General features: G+C 42.7%; 1 protein-coding gene across 2 annotated transcripts in view; it reads right to left on the bottom strand.

The window, feature by feature from the left end:
• Window positions 1-3,174: 3,174 nt before the first annotated feature.
• CLMP (CXADR like membrane protein) overlaps window positions 3,175-18,308 on the bottom strand; it is a 119,309-nt gene continuing 104,175 nt past the window's right edge. For both annotated transcript variants that reach the window (XM_007528976.3, XM_060179877.1), the window contains exons 3-7: window positions 13,150-13,351; window positions 9,987-10,154; window positions 7,621-7,743; window positions 6,135-6,276; window positions 3,175-4,955 (exon numbers count right to left, since the gene is read on the bottom strand). In XM_007528976.3, coding sequence (XP_007529038.2) covers window positions 4,655-4,955; window positions 6,135-6,276; window positions 7,621-7,743; window positions 9,987-10,154; window positions 13,150-13,351 — 936 coding nt within the window. In that variant the 3' untranslated portion in view covers window positions 3,175-4,654. The remainder of the gene's footprint in view (window positions 4,956-6,134; window positions 6,277-7,620; window positions 7,744-9,986; window positions 10,155-13,149; window positions 13,352-18,308) is intronic.

The following is an 18,308-nucleotide window of genomic DNA, read 5'->3' as shown; positions in this document are numbered from 1 at the left end:
GTGTTTTTGTTTTGTTTTGTTTTTTTTTCCCCAATAAGAGATAAAAAGGCAGAGAGTGAAAGAGACCACAACACTACAGCTTCCTTCAGCATGGTGAGGCCAGGTCCCACCAAGCAGCTCACATGGCAAAGCAGTGGGCTATTCAAGTGAACTATTTCACAAGCCCAGTTTCTCTTTTCACATGTAATTGAAGTCCTTAAGAGTATATTTCTCTGGATAAATAACCTTCGCATAAAATAACTTGTGTGGTAAATACTATCAGCATTTCCGGGTTTTTTTTTGTTTGTTTTTGGTTTTTTTTTTTTGTATCATGATGGGGTTTTGCACTGCAGGCTGACTTTTTAGATGTAGAGATGAACAACATACTGGGATCTGGGTTGAATGCATGGCAAAGAAGTCATCCTCCAGGCAAGCCAGCCCATTGATTATTTTACTGCTAGTACTAATTAGCATTTTCCTCTGTAAGAAAAAGTTGTTCGTATGTGTGTGACTGAAATCAAATTGTAGATGATATTCAATATGTGTTATTCTGTAGTTGTCAGCAGGCTAATAAATTTCCAGAGCAGGTTATATGAACTTCAGCCTCTCCTAAAGGACCACCTTTACTTATTTATTTCTTAATTGCAGATAACAGATGCATCTGTAATAAATATTTGGTTGTCATCAAATACAGTCCCAATTACAAGGCAACTTAGAAATTAAAATATAAAATGTTAACACTAGAATGAAGCAAAATTATATTTTCTTGCAACAGCAATTCTGAAAAGGTTTCCATACAGTATAATAACAAAGGCATCCACTTTATTTAAAAATTTTTAAGTTTTGTTTATATACTTTATTGAAATGGTTGTTCTTTAAACATCCACATCCTTCCATCTATATTGCCTTTTCACAAACACATTATCTTCTGTGATTATTTTACCCCTTATGACTATTTTATCTTCTGTGATTATTTTACCCCTTATGACTATTTTATATCAAAGAATCAAGTGTGTTTGAATCAAGTGTGTTTGCAAAGTCAATGGGATATGGTTTGAAATCAATAGAAGCTCAAACTTTATCCTAAGTCCAGAGCCCATCAGACCTGAACTCAAGTGCCTGACTTGAAAAGAAGTATACTATCATTGCTGAGACTTCAGCACTGCATCACAATCTTCAGTTTTTAAAATTTCTCAGATAATAGGCAGTAAGCTTCTGCATGAGTTTTTGTGTTGTTGACTCCCAGTGTGAATAGATCTCCAAAATAACTGCAATACCTAACTGGTATCTTGGTCTAATACACAGCATGACAAAATCCTCAAGTCTCCTTTTCATGCTGGGGAGACTGATTTTTTTCGTTTTCAAAGGCATCAGACAGGAAATCTTCAGTTCAAAGGTAGCAAAGTAATGGTATGAGTGAATTGCTAGTGATAGTACAACTGCAGCCTCTATAGTGCACTTGTTTGGCTCAGGTACTTTAGGAATGAGAGTTCTCAGAATTACATAGTAGAAGTAATATGTTGCCTAGATACCACATTACCAGAAGGAATAAGGAAAGGGTTTTCTATTTTACAATGAGGCAGTGTTAGTATAAGAAGCATTCCAAATATGCTAGCCCTCTTAAATTAAACTAAAAGGAAAATAGAGGGGCTGGGCAGTGGTACACTGGGTTAATTGTACATAGTATGAAGCATAAGGATCCCAGTCGAGCACCCAGCTCCCCACCTGCAGGGGGCCTGATTCACAAGCGGTGAAGCAAGTGTGCAGGTGTCTGTCTTTCTTTCTCCCTTCTCAATTTCTGTCCTATCCAAAAAAAAAGTAAAAAAAAAAAAAGGCTGCAGGAGCAGTGGATTTGTAGTGCAGGCACCGAGCCCCAGCAATAACCATGGGGGGAGAAAAATTCTTCACCCTCCCTTTTTTTTTTTTTTCCTCTTTGTTGAGGCAGAAAGAGAAAGAGCACAGCACTGAAGCTTCCTTTAATAAGGTGGGGTTGGGCTTAAACCTAGGTCACACACATGGCAAGCAGCACACTATCCAAATGAGCTATTTCATCATTTTTGTTTATCAGGTCACTGTTCCCCTCTGGTTTATGATGGTGTCAGGGGACTGAACTTGAGACCCTGGAACCTCAGGCATGAAGGCCTTTTGCATAACTTCTATGCTATCTACTTGCTTGCCCCTCAGTGTCTCTAATTTCTCATCTTTCCCCCCTCTTTTTAATAAGGATGAGAAATTCAGATTAAAACCACCTGAGAATAAACTGCAATTTATTTTTTAAAATATTTATTCCCTTTTGTTGCCCTTGTTTTATTGTTGTAGTTATTATTGTTGTAATTGATGTTGGTGTTGTTGGATAGGACAGAGAGAAATGGAAAGAGGAGGGGAAGAGAAAGACACCTACAGACCTGCTTCACAGCCTGTGAAGCGACCCCCCTGCAGGTGGGGAGCCAGGGGCTCGAACTGAGATCCTTATGCCGGTCCTTGCGCTTTGTGCCACGTGCGTTTAACCCGCTGCGCTATAAAACTCCTATAAAACTGTGATTTCTTAAAGGACTTTAGGGGTAAACATTCTCATACCTGAGGCTCCAAGATTGTCTCAGGTTCATTCTCCACCACACACATACCACCACCACCACAAGCCAGTAGTGTTCTGATAAAAAATTACAAATTAAAAAAAAATCTTAAAGGACTTTAGAAGGAAATGCATTGGCACCATGTGCGTGTGTGTTGGGGGCGGGGGGAACCAGAGAAATGGGGTAGAATCTTAGAGCCAGCCACCTTTTCCCTTTAAGCATTTGATTTCCATTTTAAAAACAAAGCTTTCATCACAATATTTAGTATGGCTTTTTTCTTTGCTACCCTTTGAATTTAAATTTCTGATGTCAGTTTTTGTTTTATTTTCATGAGAGAAAGAGAAAGCTACAGAAAGACCAGAGCACTATTCATCTCTGGCTTGTGATGGTGTGGGGAGTTGAACCTGGGACTTTGGAGCCTCAGGTATGAGAGTCTCTGCACAACCATTATGCTGTCTCCCCACCACCTTTGAATTTAAGTAATATTTTGCTCTACCAGTGGTGACATGGTGACATGTGTACTAAAGTCCTTGGAGGGCTATTCTAGGGCTAGCATTCTTATTATAAGGATGAATTTGACTATCAGAACAGTCAAAATTGTTTTTTTTTTTTTAAAAAAAAAAAAGATCAGTTACTGTACTAGAGACTGCTGCTCTCTTTTTATTTCTTAGAGACCTCCCATGAGTCACTTCTTCTGATAGTTAGTTCCCCAAGTGAATCATTCCTGCCAGTTCTCTCCAAATGCTGATACTAACCCCACCCTCTCCTGCCACCTACAAGTTATTCTCACCGTCTCTTCCTTAAATACTCTTTTACTTTCCTTCCTCTCCATAACTAGACTTCCTACAAGGCTAAGTAGGGGGAAATACTGAAGTTCTGTTTCAACCGCTTAGGAGAAAAAGATGGCATACTTTGAATGCCTTCCGGGAACCTCAGGGATGTCTGATCTCTGATGATTTAAGGTTCACATCATCATTCTCCTAAACTGAAGGAAATGAGGAAGCTCCAAGTTTGGTGCAATACTAAAAATTTCTTAGACTACTCCTTGACACAGTAAAAGAAAACTAGTCTAATTGCTCTTTCTGGTCTAGTCAGTTTTAAAATTCTGTTTCTCTATATCCTCAGAATGCTGTATTAGATGATTTTTCAGAATCCTTAAAAGATCTCATTTTCTGTAAAAAAAAAAAAAAAAAAAAAAAATTCTTCCAAAGGATGTTACTAAGTGACATGTGGTGCAGGTTTTCTTGCTCCAGAGAAAAATCCAGCAGGGAAGTTCTTAGAGACATCTGAGTTGAGGGAGAATCTGCAGTTGCTCCAGTATATCTGATTCTTGTCAGTGACCCTCAAAAAGTCATTCAAGTGGAAAGTTTTTCACAGTCTCCTGTTATACATTTGAACTCCCCACCCACCCCCAAGTTCTTTTATAGTTCAATATAAGTAACAAGGTTCGCAGTGGATAAAATGGGAGAAACTCAAGCATTCTTCTCCATCTTCCACTATTTTAGTTGCCTTTGAAAATAATATCTAAACTTTAAGACAAATGAAGTCAAGTCAGCACAGAAGAGATATGTTTCCTTTTCCCGAATTTCTCAGAAGTGTAAGCCCAGTACATGGTGAAGATAGGAGTATAAGGCTGTGGGTTCTGCTTGACTATCTGAATAATTACAACAATCCAATAGGGTTTCAGAAATGCATAGAAAATATTAGAACAACGCCTCATTTCTTCTCGACAATGTGAATCAAAGTATTGATACAAAACACATCAGGTGAGAAGTATGTGTTCACACCCCTCGTCCCCCAACCTTTCTCACCATATAGGTCCTGTTCAACAAGTACGCAGATTGGGACCTTTGTTCTTCCCAGCTCTGGTCTAAAGGCACAAAGAATTGCCTTTTTGGAAATGATCAGCTTAAACTGCTTTCCTTGTTTGGTGTCACATAAGGAAAGTACTCATCTGTATCTGTTCCATGCAGTGCTCACTGCTATTTAGTGACCTCTCTTCTGAGTCAAGAAGGGTTGTGTGGCTGGTGACTGAGCTTCAGAAACTAGGAGTCCTAAGACTCTGACTCCCTGGACAGTGTGTGAGTCATGTCCACTCTGGTTCAGACAGTTTGGAAGGCTCTGCTCTGGCTGGGGGTCATGCTGGGTGTGGTTTCACCTTTGGTCAGGGTAACATGATGGACTTTCTTTGGTTCAGCACCTCTCACTGCTGGCCCCACTATGCTGTACGCATGGGTGACCAGCCCTGGCTGGGGTGCTGCTTCCGTGGACAGTGTCCGCTGGCTGCGTGAGGCACTATTAGCTGTGGAGCGAGTGGAGGAAGAACCGGAGCGGGAGCTCCGAGAACCTGAGGAAGAGGAACTCGGCTTCACAAGGCGGGCTTTCGGGGCTTCAGCATCTTCTCTGAAGAGAAAAATAGCAACGATTATTTTAATCATGGCAGAACTGGGATATTTTCTACTAGGCTTCCTTCCTTCTGAGGTTTTCATTAAAGTCCACAAATTATAAACCTCAAATAATGCCATGGGAAGGTAGCTGTTTAGATAATTAAGGGCCGCTCCACCCAAGCTTAATATTTGGCTTAAGCAAAGTTATGCTTTTGTTAGTCCATAGGCAACCCTATCACTCTGGAAAGATAAGCACTCCCTCATTAAGTGGTCTAGACAGCAGCCCTCTTTGGGAGTTTAGCTAGGGAAACTCTTCCAATGCCCATAGACTATGCCTATTCTCTCATTGTATTGTAGACCCTTCATAAATAATGTAAATTTGATCTCTTCCCTTTTTTTTTTTTTTTCCCAGAGCACTGCTCAGCTCTGGTTTCTGGTGGTATGAGGGACAGAACCTGGCATTTTAGTGCCTCAGGCATGAGAGTCATTTTGCATAATCCAGCCCAATAAAGTTGATTTTTAAAGATTTTTCCTCTTTATTTATAGGCTATAGACAGCCAGAAATTGAGATGGAAGGAGATTATAGAGAAGGAGACAGAGAGACACCTGCAACACTGCTTCACCACTTGCAAAGCTTTCCCCCTGCAGGTGGGGACCAGGGGTTTGAACCCAACCAGGTGTACCATCACCACCCAGCCTCATAAAGTTGATTAAAAAATTTTAATCTTTATTCATTTATAGGATAGAGACAGCCAGAAATAGAGAGGGAAGGAGATCATAGAGAGGGAGAGACACCTGCAACACTGCTTCACCACTTGAAAAGCTTTCTCCCTGCAGATGGGGACTGGGGGCTCGAACTCAAGGCCTTGCACATTGTAATGTGCACTCAACTAGGTGCACCACCACCTGGCCCCAAGATTTCTTTATTTTTTATAGAGACAATGAGAAATTGAGAGGGAAGGGGGAAATAAGGAGAGAGACCACAACCCTGCTTAACCAATCATGATGCTCCACCCCCCCCAACAGATGGAGACTCGGGGCTCCTTGTGCACTGTAATATGTGCGCTCAACTAGGTGCCACCACCACTTGGCCCCTAAAGTTCATGAGGAAATGGAACTTTTATATCGACTAGTTGCTATGGTCTAGACCTAGGAAAGAAACCAGCAGAAGAGGGGACCTGGATGGAAGATTTACCGAATTTCATTAGGCCTCTCCTCTTCCTCATATCTCGCTTTGTCTTTCCTTCGGATTAGCAGCCACACCAACAGGAAAATCAGTAGAGCTCCTGCCACCATGCCTGTCACTGCTCCTGCAACCATGCCTATACTTTGTGCATCTGTTTTCTCAGAAAGAAAAGCAGAAGCAAAACCAAACATAAGCCAGGAAATGAACTTGAAATACATAAGTCCTGAACAAGATGAGTCTCTCCAGATCTTTATATCTGAGTTCCTGAGTTCCCCGTTCACCTGCCCTTGGTATACGGCTATCCCTTTCGGCGCTGAGAGGTGGCAGAAGGATCACCACCAATATACCCCCTTTAACATTAGGAAGATCCTGTGGCCCCTGAGGTTACCCAGTGGATAAAGTGTTGGACTCTTGAGCATAAATTCTTGAGTTTGGTTCCTACCATTGCATAGACCAGAGTGATGTTCTGGTTTTCTTGCTTCCATTAGTAAACAAACAGGCCTTTTTAAAAAACAAGATTCATTTATTAGGACTATTTTTAAATGTTTACTTTTGAGAAACAGCAGACACAGAAGCTCTGAAAACAGAATAAATTTTCCCCTTTTAGATTTACAAGGAAATTCCCATGTGGTCCTCTGAATATAATAAATTTCTTTAGTGGGCTGGCAAGTCTTACATTTCTATAAAGAGAGCTAACTGCAACTCTATTTTTTAATTTATTTTGCACAGAGACAGAAAGAAAATGGGGGGATAGAGAGGGAGAAAAGCAGAGACACCTGCAGAATTGCTTCACTTCTCGTGAAGCTTTCCCCCTGCAGGTGGTGACTGAGGACTTGAAGTCAGGTCCTTGCTCAGGGTAACATGAGGGTTCATTCCAGTGTGCTACTGTCTAACTCCCTTGCAACTCAATTTATTTTAGTTATAGCTATGTCCTTTAGGAAATAAAGATTCAGACCATCTGGTTAAGGGAGTGGTTCAGTAGGTAAGCACAGGACATGCATATGTAAAGCCTGGGATTCAAATCTCTAGCTCGACATCTGTCAGAATGGTGCTCTGCTCTCTCCCTCCAAGAAAATAAGTACATTTTTTATGTATATGCATGTATTTCTTTATTTACTTATTTACCAGAGCACTGCTCAGATCTGGCTTAGGGTGGTACAGAAGATTGAAGCTGGGTCTTTGGGCCTCAGGCATAAGAATCTCTTGGCATAACCACTCTGCTATCTCCTCTACCCAGTAAATACATTTAAAGAAAAAAAAAATTTCAACTTTGACTTCATTCCTGCTCTTGATTAAAATTGTTTTACACAGGCAAGGGTAGATACCATAATGGTTATGCAAACAGAGTCTCACACCTGAGGCTCTGAAGTCCTGGGTTAATCCCCACCACCACAAGCCAAAGCTGATCAGTGCGATGTTTAAAAATAAATAAATAAATAAAGTCTTACACTGAACTGCATGATGAAAAGCAAAACCAAAGAGTGTGGGTACTTACACTGCACAGTCACACGCACCACACAGCTCTCCTTCCCAGCCTCATTGCTTGCTGTGCACTGGTACAGGCCAGAGGAGGCAATGGTGAGATTCTGCAGCAGGATGCGTCCAGGGTGATTGTAGTCTACACAGGCAGAAAGAAAGACTGACATTGGACTGGGGAGACAGCATTAGGTTATACAAAAAGCATTCATGCCTGAGGCTCTGAAGTCCCAGGTTCGACCCCCTCACCCCATCCCGCACCACCAAAAGTCAGAGCTTCTAATGTGGAAAGAAAGGTAAATATTCCTTTTTTCTTCGATTTTATTTGATAGGACAGAGAGAATTTAAGAGGGGAGGGGGAAGGACAGAGAGAAACAGACACAGAGAGAGAGAGAGAGAGATAAAACATCTACAGGCCTGCTTCACTGCTCCCGAAGATTCCCCCCTGCAAGTGGGGGCTGGAACCCAGGTTCTTGGTCATGGTGATGTCTACACTCAAACAGATACATCACTGCCTGGCCCCTGGTGATTTTTTTTTTTTTGCCTCCAGGGTTATTGCTGGGGCTTGGTGCCTGCACAATGGATCCACTGCTCCTGGAGGCCACCCCTCCCATTTTGTTGCCCTTGTTGTTATTATTGTTGCCATTGCTGTTGTTGTTATTGGATAAGACAGAGAGAAATCCAGGGAGAAGGGGAAGACAGAGAGGGGGAGAGAAAGACACCTGCAGACCTGCTTCACCGCTTGTGAAGCGACCCCCCTGCATGTGGGGAGCTGGGGGCTTGAACTGGGATCCTTACGTCCATCCTTGTGTTTTGCACCATGTGCGCTTAACCTGTTGAGCTACTACTGCCCAGAGACCTGTGAATATATATATATATTTTGCCTTTTGCCTCCAGGGTTATCACTGGGGCTCAGTGCCTGGCACTACGAATCCTTAAGCTGGTCCTTGTGGTTTACCCCATATGCGTTTAACCTGCTGTGCTACTGCCTGGCCCCTGTAAATATTCTTTGAAACTGAATTACATCCTTGGCTGGGGAGATAGTATAGTGGTTATTCAGAAAGACTTTCATGCCCGAGGCTCCACTGTCCCAGGTTCAGTCCTTAGCACTACTGTAAACCACAACTGAGCAGTGCTTTGGTAAAATAAAAAATGAGGGGGTCAGGTGATGGTGCACCGGGTTAATCACACATAGTATGAAGCACAAAGACCCACACAAGGATTCCAGTTCAAGCGCCTGGGTTCCTACTGGGGGGGGGGGGTGTCACTTCACAAGCCATGAAGCAGGTCTGCAAGTGTCTTTCTCTCACACTTTTTTTTTTTTTTCCTCCAGGGTTATTGCTGGGCTCGGTGCCTGCACCATGAATCCACCGCTCCTGGAGGCCATTTTTCCCCCTTTTTGTTGCCTTAGTTGTTGCAGCCTCATTGCGGTATTATTGCCATTGTTGACATTGCTTTGTTGTTGGATAGGACAGAGAGAAATGGAGAGAGGAGGGGAAGACAGAGAGAGAGGGGAAAGAAAGCCACCTGAAGACCTGCTTCATCGCCCGTGAAGCGACTCCCCTGCAGGTGGGGAGCCGGGGGCTCAAACCCGGATCCTTACGCAGGTCCCTGTGCTTTGCGCCACGTGCGCTTAACCCACTGCGCCACCGCCCGACTCCCTCACACTTCTATCTTTATCTTCTCCCCTCTCTATTTCTGTCCTATTCAATAAAATGGAAAAAATGGCCACCAGGAGCAGTGGACTCATAGTGCTGGCACTGAGCCCCAGTGATAACCCTGGAGGCAAGAAAGAAAGAAGTACTTCCTTAAGGAAGAAAGAAGGAAACGAAATAAAATGGAAAAATAAAATTGTGGGAATCGGCGGTAGTGCAGTGGGTTAGATACACGTGGTGCAAAGCGCAAGGACCGGTGTAAGGATCCCGGTTTGAGCCCCCGGCTCCCCACCTGCAGGGGAGTCGCTTCACAAACAGTGAAGCAGGTCTGCAGGTGTCTGTCTTTCTCTCCCCCTCTCTGTCTTCCCCTCCTCTCTCCATTTCTCTTGGTCCTATCCAACAACGACAACAATAAAAACCAACAAGGGCAACAAAAGGGAAAATAAATAAATAAATAAATCAACATTAAGGAAAAAAAGAAAATTGTATTGCATCCTCAAAAGTTAGGAAAGATGGTGACAGTAAACAAGTTAATTCACTATAATGGAAAGCACGGTAGCACATTTCTTCCTATTCTTACCACTTATGCATGCCTCTAAGGAAAGAAAAACAGATTTTTCTGTCCCAATTCATGAATGAAAAGTGAAAGTTGAGTGTACTCAGGGCCACATGACTGAGTTGCTGGTCAACCCAGCCATAGAATGCATGGCCTGCTAGAAAGGTGGCTTACCAATCTTGGACTTGGGAGGCAGGTGTTCATCTTCTCCCTCCTTCTCCGGGATCCGCTGCCAGTTATACACAATGGGCTTTGTGCCAGAGGATGACTCACAGTGCAAGGTCAGGTCACTTCCTTCTGTCAGCTCTCCTTCCAGCTCACACTTGGGCTTTGATGGTCTCACTGGGGAAGGGAAAAAAGACAAAACAACAATTTTAGATTTTGGGGGGGAGGTGGTGGTACACCTGGTTTAGCGCACAAGGACCCAGGTTCAAGCCCCTGGTCCCCACCTGCAGGGGGAAAGCTTTAGAGAGGTGAAACAGAGTGCAGGTGTCTCTCTGTCTCTCTCCCTCTGTAATCCCCTTTCCTCTCAATTCATCTCTATCCAATAAAAAAAAAAATCCTAAAATAAAAAAAAAAAGTAGAAAAAAAGAAGATTTAAGGGAAGAACTATGTTCTGTTGAGTTCTTTAGAAAATCTTATGGTCGACATTTTGGTGGGATTTCGATCACCTCTGCCACCTAGCCATGCTTTTACATCAGCCCCAGAAATACCCTCTGCCACCTAGTCATGCTTTTACATCAGCCCCAGAAATACCCTCTCCTTCATCCATTTCATGTACACACACATGCCCAACTTAAGCTGCTTCCGATACTTCTATTGTTATTTTCAGAGGCTGCCTGAGAAATCCATCACTTCTCTAGGAAGAGATATTTACCTAACTGCAAATCTTAGGAAATTTGAAAATGGTTTTCACTAATATTGAAATAGAAGTGGTCTGGGAGGTGGCACAATGAATTACAAAAAAAAAAAACTTGTGGTCCGGGAGGTGGCGCAGTGGTAAAGCTTTGGACTCTCAAGCATGAGGTCCTAAGTTCGATCCTTGGCAGCACATGTGCCAGAGTGATGTCTGGTTCTTTCTCTCTCCTCCTAGCTTTCTCATAAATAATTAAAATCTTAAAAAAAAAAACAACAAAAAACTGGACTTTTAAGCATGAGGTCTTGAGTTCAATCCCCAGCAGCACATGTACCACAGTGATGTCTGGTTCTCATTCTCGCTCTCTCTTTCCTATTTCTCTTATTAATAAGTAAATTAGGGGTGGGGAAGATAGCACAATAGTTATGCAAACAGACTCTCATGCCTGAGGCTCCAAAGTTGCAGGTTCAGTCCCCCACACCACCATAAACCAGAGCTGAGCAGTGCTCTGATGTTTGTCTTTCCTCTCTCTCTGAATTTCTCTCTAAAATAAAATAAAATAAAATATGAATAAATAAATTAAATATTTAAAAAATACTGTGTGTGCTTAACCAGGTGCGCCACTTCCTGGCTGCCCAAAAGAGAATTAAAATAAAATAAAATAAAATAAATAGGAATAGAAGTTCACTAGTTCAAAATCAGTTACGTAGAACTTAGTAAATCTTGCTACTGAAAAACAGAGTCGGGAGACAGACGGTAGCACAGCAGGTTAGGCGCACATGTCCTATCCAACAACGACAACAATAATAACTACAACAATAAAAACAACAAGGGCAACAAAAGGGAATAAATAATATATATATATTAGGAAGACAGAGTCACACTGAAATTCTATTTTATTTTATTTATTTTTTGCCTCTAGAGTTATCATTGTGGCTTGGTGTCTGCACTACGAATCTACAGTTCCTGGTGGCCATTTTTTCCATTTTTGTTGTTGGACAGAACAGAGAGAAATTGAGAGAGGAGGATGAGATAAAGAGAAGGAGAGAAAGGTAATCACCTGCAGACCTGCTTCACTGCTTGTGAAGTGACCCTCCTGCAGGTGGGGAGCTGGAGGCTTGAACCGGGCTTTTTTATTATTATTATTATTATTATTATTGCCAGGGTTATCTCTGGGGCTTGGTGCCTGCATCTCAAATCTACCACTCCCAGTGGCCATTTTCTTCCTTTTATTTATTTACTTATTTTTATTTGCTAGGATAGACAGAAAATGAGGGGATGGGGAATACAGAGAGGGAGAGACAGAGAGACAACTGCAGTATTTGCTTTACTGCTCCCGAAGCTTCGCCACTGCAAGTGGCAAGCAGGGCTCAAACCCAGGTCCTTGCTCATGGTAATGTGTTCGTTTAACCAGATATGCCACCACCCAGCTCTCCACACTGAAATTCTTTTAAAAATTTATTTATTTAGTTATTTTACTAGAGCACTGCTCAACTCTGGCTTATTGCAGTGCAGGGGATTGAACCTGGAACTTCAGAGCCTCAGGCATGAGAATCTCTTTGCATCACAGTGAAATTCTTGAGTTAAATATTTAAGGGGGCTGGGCAGTGGCGTACCTGGTTAAGTGTACATGTCACCATTCTAAAGGTCCCCAGTTCTAGCCCCTGTTCCCCATCTATGAGAAGAAAGCTTCATAAGCAGTGAGGCAGGGCTGACTCCCTTTCTCCCTCTCAATTGCTCTCTGTCCTATCAATATAAGTGAATAAAAATTCAAAAAATATTTATTTATTTTCCCTTATGTTGCCCTTGTTGCTTTTTTAAATTGTTGTAGTAGTTATTATTGATGTTGTCGTTGTTGTTGGATAGGACCGAGAAATGGAGAGAGGAGGGGAAGAGAGAGGGGGAGAGAAAGATAGATACCTACAGACCTGCTTCACCGCCTGTAAAGTGACTCCCCAACAGGTGGGGAGCCAGGGGAGCCAACCAGGATTCTTACGCTGGTCCTTGCACTTCGTGCCACCTGTGCTTAACCAGCTGTGCTACTGCCCGACTCTCTATTTTATTTATTTATTTATTTACCAGAGCACTGCTCAACTCTAGTTTATGATGGGCTAGGGAGATTTGAACCTGGGACTTTGACACCTGAGGCATGAGAGTCTCTTTGCATAACCATTATGCTATCTCTCCCCCTCCTGCCCCAAATATTGTTTAAAAGATAATAAGTTAAAATAAAGTTTTGTAAGACGCTTTTTTGTTGTTGTTTTTTATTTTATTTTGTTTTAACTGCTCAGCTCTGGCTTATGGTGATGGGAAGGACTGAACCTGGGACTCTGGAGCCTCAGGCATGAGAATCTCTTTGCATAATCACTATGCTATCTATCCCTGCCCATAAAAAGAAGTTTTGTACTACCACGATGCATGTGGCTGTCCCCCACAGAGGCCTTTGTAATAAGGGTCTGCTGCCTTGGCACTCTAGCTTACCTAAGACTTTTAAGATGACATGGCTCCACACATAACGTCCTGAGTTCTTCACTTTGCAGGTGTACCGTCCCTCATCACTGGGCTTCAGAGGCTCAATCTGCAGGGAAGCATCTCCTGCTAGGAAATTGGAAGCAAAGGCCACTCGGCCCTTCTGTTCCTCTGTCAAGTTATTGTAGACATGGCGGCTAGAATAAGTGATTACCTGCAGGAAAAATCAAGACAAAGTCAAGCAGTGTGGTCTCAGGCTTCCTCTCCTGTTGATGCCAAGATGAGAAAAGAGAATGAAGGGCTGGTTATGCAAAAGGCTTTTCATACCCAAGGCTTTGTGGTCCCAAGTTCAGTCCCCAGCACCACAGTGAGCCAGAACTGAATAGTGCTCCGCTCTTTCCCTCTGTATTTTCTCATAGATGAAATGTAACAAATAAATAAGAAAAGAGAGTGCATGCTTCCGGTGGAACAAAGCAGTCAAGCCTAAAGATGATTCTAAAGGCCCAAGAGTTCTATGGCTATAAATACAAGGCTTAGGCTTTGCTTCTCCTAAGAATAGTAACACTTAATATTTGCATAGCATCTTAACTGTAAAGAAGTAACTATCTCACTAAATGCTCAGGACGATTCCATTTTACAGGAAAGGAATTTTACATTTGAGTTACATGCTGAAGGTCACACAGTTAACTCAAGGGAAGAAGGAATGCATAAAAAAAAACCCAGACATAATGGTATCAAGAGCAAGTGATTCAGGAAAAATAAGAGCATAAGGGTGGGGAGAGAGAAGACAAGCTTTCCTCTTGCCTATGCTTCCTAGCGGTGCCATTCTCTTCCATTTGCATGTGATCTGGTCAAAGTACACTGCACCCTTTTGCACCTAGTTTCTTTTCTTCCTTTTTTTAAGAATGAAAGGCAGAGAACAAAAGAGAGCACAGTACTAAAGCACCAAAGCTTCCTTCAAAGCAGTGGTTCAGACTAGGTCTGAACGCGAGGAGTGCACATTGTAAAGCGGCACACTCTCCAAGTAAGCTGGTTTCCGGCCCAAACTTAGTTGATTTCTCATACGGTTTTCCCAAACAAATAATTATCCTCAATTTCATAGACAGTTTGTAGGAGCAGGATTTTTACATAAAAAGGCCCAGCATGGAGTCACTAGTATTAAGTCCCATGTCAGCAAGTGAAAACTTAATGCCTAACCTAACTGCATTCCAGTCAGGTAGCAGAAAAGTAACCTTTAACCAGACAATCCGGAATTACCTGATCAGCATTAATAAGGTAATCCACTGGACAGCTCCCTACCTCTTCTCCCCCTTCCTTCCTGTGGAAGGTGACCTTGTCTGAAACGATTCTCTCTTCTGGTCCTCTCCCTTCAGTCTAGAATTCTTCTATTCTGTACATCTCTCCCTCTCTCTCTCTCTATCTCTCTCTCTCTCTCTCTCTCCACACCTCCATAGAGCTCCTTTCTACTTGCCCATTTCACAAATTCTTCAGTAAAGCCAGCTAAATCTTTAAATTTACTCAGGGCCAATACACATTATTAGTGTGCTGCTTTGCCATGTGCACGACCCAGGTTCAAGCCTGGCACCCAGAGCATGGAAGAAACATTTGGTGTTATGGTTCATACTTCCCTGTTTCCTCCTCAACCCCCCTCTCCACACACACGCACAGAGGAAAAGGAAACCTGAAAAATCATTTTGTTTTGTATTTAGAAAAGCTTGGGAGGGCTGGGTGGTGGCGCATCGGGTTGAGTGCACATGGTGAGAAGTGCAAGGACCGGCATAAAGATCCTGGTTCGACCCCCCAGCTCCCCACCTGCAGGGGATCCTCTTCACAAGTGGTGAAGCAGGTCTGCAGGTGTCTGTTTTTCTCTTCCTCCTCTGTCTTCCCCTCCTCTCTCGATTTCTCTCTGTCATATCCAACAATGATGACAGCAATGACACCAACAGTGATAAACAACAAGGGCAACAAAAGGGAAAAAAAATAGTCACCAGGAGCAGTGGATTTGTAGTGTGGGCACTGAGCTCCAGCAATAACCTTGGAGGCCAAAAAAAGAAAGAAAGAAAAAGAAAAGAAGAGAAAAGGGAAGAAAGGAAAAGAAAATAAGAGAAAAGGGGGGATGCACGGACGGAACTGCAACAGGTTAAGTGCACATAGTACGAAGTGGGATCAAGGATCCTGGTTTGAGCCCCAAGCTCCCCAGCTGCAGAGGGGTTGCTTCACAAGCCGTGAAGCAGGTCTCTCCCCCCCCATCACCTCTTTTCTTAATTTATTTCTGTCCTATCCAACAACAACAACAATAATGGAAAAAATGGCTATCCAGAGCAGTGGATTCGTGGTGCCGGCCCTGAGCAATAACTTTGGAGACGATAAATAGATGAAACATTAAAAAAATAGAAGAAAGAAAAGAAAAGAAGAGAGAGAGGAAGGAAAGGAAAAAGTTCAGGGAGGGTTGGTGGCATAAGTTCAAGCCATCTTCCAAAGGGGGATTGGATAACATTATCTACCACCTGAGGAAGATGGGTTCTGAAATTAGCACAACTTGGAGTGTTCCTACTCATGACCACAGAATGCAAGTTGGGACCTACAGGGATGCAGAGGTTAGAGGCTCCTATGCTGAATATGATCAAATGGATGGGGTTTACAGTCAACAATATTTATACACTTTCCCCATATTAGGGAGCTACTCTCTTCCCTGATCCAGCTTTCTAGCCCTTTTTCCTGCCATGACATCATCTCCCTAGACAATCACTTGGGTCCACCTGCATAGCAGATGTCAAGCTCAGGCAAAAACTAATAAAGTCATGGGCCCTTTGGAATATACTTGAAATAAACCTACTAGCTCTTTCCAAAATGGAGATCCCAAATCTTCATCTGCAATATTCTAGCCTTTAGGTTCATGATTAGTCAATAATTTGTTTTTTCTTTTTTTTAAACCATTTTTTAAAAAAGATTTTATTTATTTACTAATGAGAAAGATAGGTGGAGAGAGAAAGAACCACACATCACTCTGGCACATGTGCTGCCGGGGATTGATCTCAGGACCTCGTGTTTAAGAGTCCAAAGCTTTATCACTGTGCCACCTCCCCGACCACTGTTTTTCCCTTCTTCTTTTTTTCTTTCTTTTTTTTTTTTTTAACCAGAGCATTATTCCGCTCTGGTTTATGGTGGTGCAGGGGACTGAACCTGGGGCTTTGGAGCCTCAGGCATGAGAGTCACTTTGCATAACCATTATGCTATCTACCCTCTGCCCGATTAGTCAACAATTTGTATGACTTTATATGTTAACTATTTTTTCAGCCACCAGGTTCCAGATGCTACCATGATGCCAACCAGACTTCCCTGGGCAGAGGATCCCACCAATATGTCCTAGAGCTCTGCTCCTCAGAGCCCTGCCCCACTAGGGAAAGAGAGAGGCAGGCTGGGAGTATGGATCAACCTGTCAATGCCCATGCTCAGCAGGGAAGCAATTACAGAAGCCAGACCTTCCATCTTCTGTACCCCATAATGACCCTGGGTCCTGGGTTAGCTGCAGTTGAATCCTGTCTAAACAAGATAATTATCTGGGGACTTTCCTGGATCACAAATTAGTCACTGCACTGTCATTGAGGCTGGGCACCCCAGGGAGTTCTTAAGGCAAGGGAGGGCCTTCACTCCTATTATCCCTGAATACACAACCTTCCTGGGGTGCTAAGGTGTGGCTGGCACTATTTATGAGTAATTTTGCCTGCTCCCAATTCAGTGCTTTCTGTTTTCCCATTCAAAACCCATGGTCTCCAAGCCAGAAAAATCCACATATCATTTTGCAAATACTTCCATAGGGTTCCTAGTAGTCAAAGTCAGCTGCTGAGGTTTAGACACCTATCAGGAATAACTGAAAGGCCTCTTCCCATGTCTGCCTAAGCTAGGCCCGCACAGCCCTCAGGAGAGACAGGGTGAAGGGTCTCTCTGTTCATAGTTGCAGGCATGTTGTGTTCTTCCTTTTCCCAGGTTCCTTATATATTTAGGGGATTATGGTTTACAGTAAATACAGTTGTTGGTACATGTGTGAAATTCTCAGTTTTCTGAAAAACACTCTCATCCCCATCCAGAACCTCCTCCACCATCATACACCATGACCTGAAAGTTCCCAGGTCCTTTACTTTGGTGCAATATGCCAAATCCTTCTTCTTTTTTAATGCAGTGCAGGGCGCTGAACCAGGACCTCAACATGTAATGTTAAACCTCTACCATCAAGTCACCTGCCTGGCTCTTAAATGTGCATTTGACTTTGAGAGCCTTTGTAGTTGTGTCCAGGGTTGGATGTGATAGAAGTCCACAACTGCAGGAATTTCCAAACATTTAGGGACCTAAGAGGGCATTTGCTTTGTCATGTGACCCAGGTTAAAGTGTCCAGCATCACACTGGAGGTGCTATGACACCGGGGGGGGGGGGGGATTCAGTGCCAGATCTTTCTCTGAAAAATATCAGCCTAGAGCAGCAATGGATATATATATATATATATATATATATATATATATATATATATATTCTTTTTTTATTATTTATTTTAAAAAATTTTATTCATTCAGTTAGGAGGAGGAGAAAGAGATGCCAGAATAGCATTCTGGCATATGTGATGGCAGGAATCGAATTCAGAACCTTATATTTACAAGTTCAAAGTTCATTTATTTCTTTTATTATCATTATTTTTTTCTTGCTACCAGAGTTATCTCTGGGTCTTCATGATGAATCCACTGCTGCAGGAGGCCATTTTTTTCCTTTCTGTTTATTTGATAGAACAGAGAGAAATTGAGAGGGGGAAGGGAGAGAGAAAGATAAGACACCTGCAGACCTGCTTCACCGCTCTGAGGCTTCCCCCTTGCAGGAGGGGAGCAGAGACTCGAACCAGGGTCCTTGTGCGCTTAACTGGGTATGCCCAGTCCCAACAAATTCAAAGTTCAACTACTCTTCCTACTCCTGGACCACAACAAAAAACTTTTTTTTTTCTTTTCTCAGTACTTACATACATGTAAGTCAAATGTTGGTTTTAGGAAGCAGCTGATCTTTCCAAGTGTTTCTGTTAAAACAAATGGTCCTAAATTTGAAAGTCACTGTCCAGCCTCAGTGAGGGAGAGCTGGCTGGGAAATGGTCTGCACTCAAGAGGCAGCTTTTCCACTTATACTTGTGTGTT

The sequence above is a fragment of the Erinaceus europaeus genome, chromosome 20 (genome assembly GCF_950295315.1).
Source record: "Erinaceus europaeus chromosome 20, mEriEur2.1, whole genome shotgun sequence".
NCBI classification, from domain to species: Eukaryota; Metazoa; Chordata; class Mammalia; order Eulipotyphla; family Erinaceidae; genus Erinaceus; species Erinaceus europaeus.
This window is presented reverse-complemented; position numbering and strand designations above follow the sequence as displayed.